This window comes from Galeopterus variegatus, unplaced genomic scaffold (genome assembly GCF_000696425.1).
Source record: "Galeopterus variegatus unplaced genomic scaffold, G_variegatus-3.0.2 Scaffold5556, whole genome shotgun sequence".
Taxonomy (NCBI): domain Eukaryota; kingdom Metazoa; phylum Chordata; class Mammalia; order Dermoptera; family Cynocephalidae; genus Galeopterus; species Galeopterus variegatus.
In genome coordinates, this window is record NW_007731667.1 from 41889 (window position 1) to 44940 (window position 3052).

At 40.9% G+C, this 3052-nt stretch overlaps 1 protein-coding gene across 1 annotated transcript in view; it reads right to left on the bottom strand.

Annotated features, from left to right (window-relative positions):
* Positions 1 to 550, bottom strand: part of TPH1 (tryptophan hydroxylase 1) — a 17733-nt gene extending 17183 nt beyond the window's left edge. Inside the window, exon 1 of the mRNA XM_008589621.1 lies at positions 434 to 550. Coding sequence (XP_008587843.1) covers positions 434 to 550 — 117 coding nt within the window. The remainder of the gene's footprint in view (positions 1 to 433) is intronic.
* Between the last annotated feature and the right edge of the window lie 2502 nt (positions 551 to 3052).

The window sequence follows — 3052 nt, forward strand, 5'->3', positions numbered from 1 at the left end:
CCGCGCTTCCCAAGCGGCGCACTTATCCAGTGCGCCACCGGGCCGGCCCATAAATATAATTAAAATCTTAATATTTCGTTTAATTAAAATTAAATTGAAATTTGCTTTTCTGAAATCTATGATGTCAATCTCCTCCCCCACATTTCTTTTTTTTTTTGGCAGCTGGCCAGTATGGGGATCCGAACCCTTGACCTTGGTGTTGTTATCAGCACCATGCTCTAAAGATTTCTTTATTAGCTATTTGTATCTGCTCTTCCATAAGACGTTTGTATCTCTTGCCCATTTATTAGAATTGAGCGATATTTTAGAAATTCACATTCTTAAAAAATTTCTGTAGCCTACCTTTGAAGAATTTACAATAATTTATGTTTTATGTATAATTTTAGAGATTCATTTTTAGAAGAGTTTTTGCATAAATATGGAGAGTGCTTACCTGGAAGATTTTCAGTGCTTTTATAAGTCCTCCAACTTCATTCTTTAAGGAAAAAATGAGAGTTGCTCTTCCCCTTTCTAAGGAATGGTCTTTGTTCTCCTTATTGTCTTCAATCATGATTAACTTGGTGTACTTCTCTAAAAATAAAGTATAAAAATATAAAGGGCTAAAATATAAGTTGTGCAATGTAAACAATATTTAATAACTAAGGGAATATTAACTTCTCCAAGCTTCAGTTCTTTGCATAAAAACCTGAATACGCAGATATGGTTTGCAAGACTGTAATGAGACCAAAATAAGATAACACATTGCCTAACATAGTGCCTGAAATGTAATAGGCATACAAAATACGCTAGTAGTTCCCTTTTCTTTTTTTCTAATCCAATCCTTCTTTCAAGGCATGACTCAAGCCCACTGGTTTCTTGCAGTTTTCCTGATATTGGGCCCTCTTTCTCTACGAAGGCCTACCTCCCCTTCCCCAACAATCTTAGCCCTTCATTATACTGGGTCTCGAATGGCTTCCCCAAATATTTTCTTCATCTGTGTCTCATCTTCTAACAAGGAAGCAAGCTGCTTCAGAGCAGGGACAAGGCCTTCTATTTCTTTTGCAAACTGAAGAGCCTGGCCAGCTCTGTACACATGTGGACGAGAAGGGCAACCGCTAGCCAGGAGAATTCTGGAACCACTGAAGTGTCCTCTTTCCTCTCTGCCCATGAATCCCCTAGGCCATGGGCCCTGAAGCCTTTTCAGTATTAGCCTACAAGTGCTACATGATTATAAATCCAACTCTGTGTGTATGTGTGTGAATGTGTATGTGTGTGTTGGGGGAGGTGAGGACACTATGGGGAACAGAAGTAGGCTACAATAATTTGCTCTGGTGACTTTCAGTTGAGAGATTCACAACTGAGAAAAATTTAAGATTTGTATTAATAAATGGAAACAGCATATTGAGGACTTATTCTTATTAGTTTTCCTCTGCTTATTAATCCTTCAAAATTGAAAAGTATCATGTTGTAGTTCTAAAGGAATTAAGCTATAACAACGTAAAATGATATAACTGATTTCACTGTCTTTCACCTGCTCTCATTAGTTGAGCCAAGCCTGCGGCACGAACACTCAGAGCAGATATATTGATGACAGTGTGGGCTTGGAGCCAGATAGACTGTGTTCCAGTGCCGTATAGCTCAAACTGCACTTCCTCCAGGAAGCCTTCCCTGACCTTGCCAGGTCAACTCCCCTTGGTGTTGGTTATCATAGCACCATATGCCCCCCATTCATAACAACAATCACACTTGTAGCCCTGTTTTGGTATTTGGTTATGTGTCTCTCCAACTAGACAGTGAGCTCTGTGGGGACAGGGATGACGCTGCTTTTACTCGCCATTTGCATCCCCAGCACCTAGCGCAGTCCCTGCACATAACACACACTGGGTAGATGTGACCGAATGAATAACTGAATAAAAGATTGATTAAAGACACCATCCCCATGATCAGGGAACTGAAAGTTGGTAGGAGATAATGACAATGCAGAAGGACAAGAACTGTAACAGGGAGCACAGATGGCATAGTGATGGCTGTGACTAGATTAATTATCCTGGTACATATCCAGAGAGGATTCCTTGAAGATGTATTTGAACAGGATCTTAAAGAAAAGGGGGGGGAGCAGATAAGGAGGTAAAAGACAAAAGTTGAGGAGGTGACCAACCGTTACAGAGCAGTGAGAGATCATGTAGTCAAAGTAAGCAGGGCCAGGTCCTTCCAAAGGCTCTGCAGAGGTAGTGCAGGGGAGCTTGGACTTGATTTTCTATGCCCATCCAAATGCCCATCTAAGCCCCGTGGCCAGTCTGACCCAAAGCTAAATGAGAAAAATAAGGACAAGGTAGCTTTCCATTAAGCTAAACTCCTGCCTTTGAAATGCTTTTCTATGGATGATGCAAAATGAGGGTCCTCATGAATGTTTGTCTTTCTGACCAGAAAGCTCTGTGAGCTTTCCCTTTCCTCCATAAGGCCTTTTTGTTAACCCATATTGTGTAAGATTTTGGGGTCCGTTATAAAACAGGTGGCAGCCCTGAAGGGACCCACCTGACTTGATTGAGGGCATAAAGTACGAAAAATAGCTCAATTATTTTCAATTGTATGGTCATAAACAATATTGTGCTGCCAAAGGTCCAGTAGAATACAATTTTTTTGTTTCAGAATTCAGTCTTTCTTATACCTTTGGAATTTAGTTTAACAAATATTTATCAGGTATGTACTAAGTTGAAGGGCTTCTACATATAAGTTCAGAGAGCATGGAGATAAGAAAAAAGTAATTCCCCACCCGAGTTGTGACAAGATTCCAGCCCAAGAAGTGGAACTGACACTGATATTGTCAAATATCTATAAATATCATGCACTAATATCCCATTTAATTCTCCTAAAATTTGGGGGGGGAGGGGATAGGAATGACCCACTGTATAAATGAGAAAACTGAAGCTTAAAGAAACTTACCAACCTGTCCATGGTCATACAGCTAGAGAATATGAGAACACATATTTAAAGCGGGGTCCTTGGGGCCAGCCAGGTGGCGCACTGCTACAGTGCACCGCTTGGGAGCGCAGCGGCGCTCCCACCGAGGGTT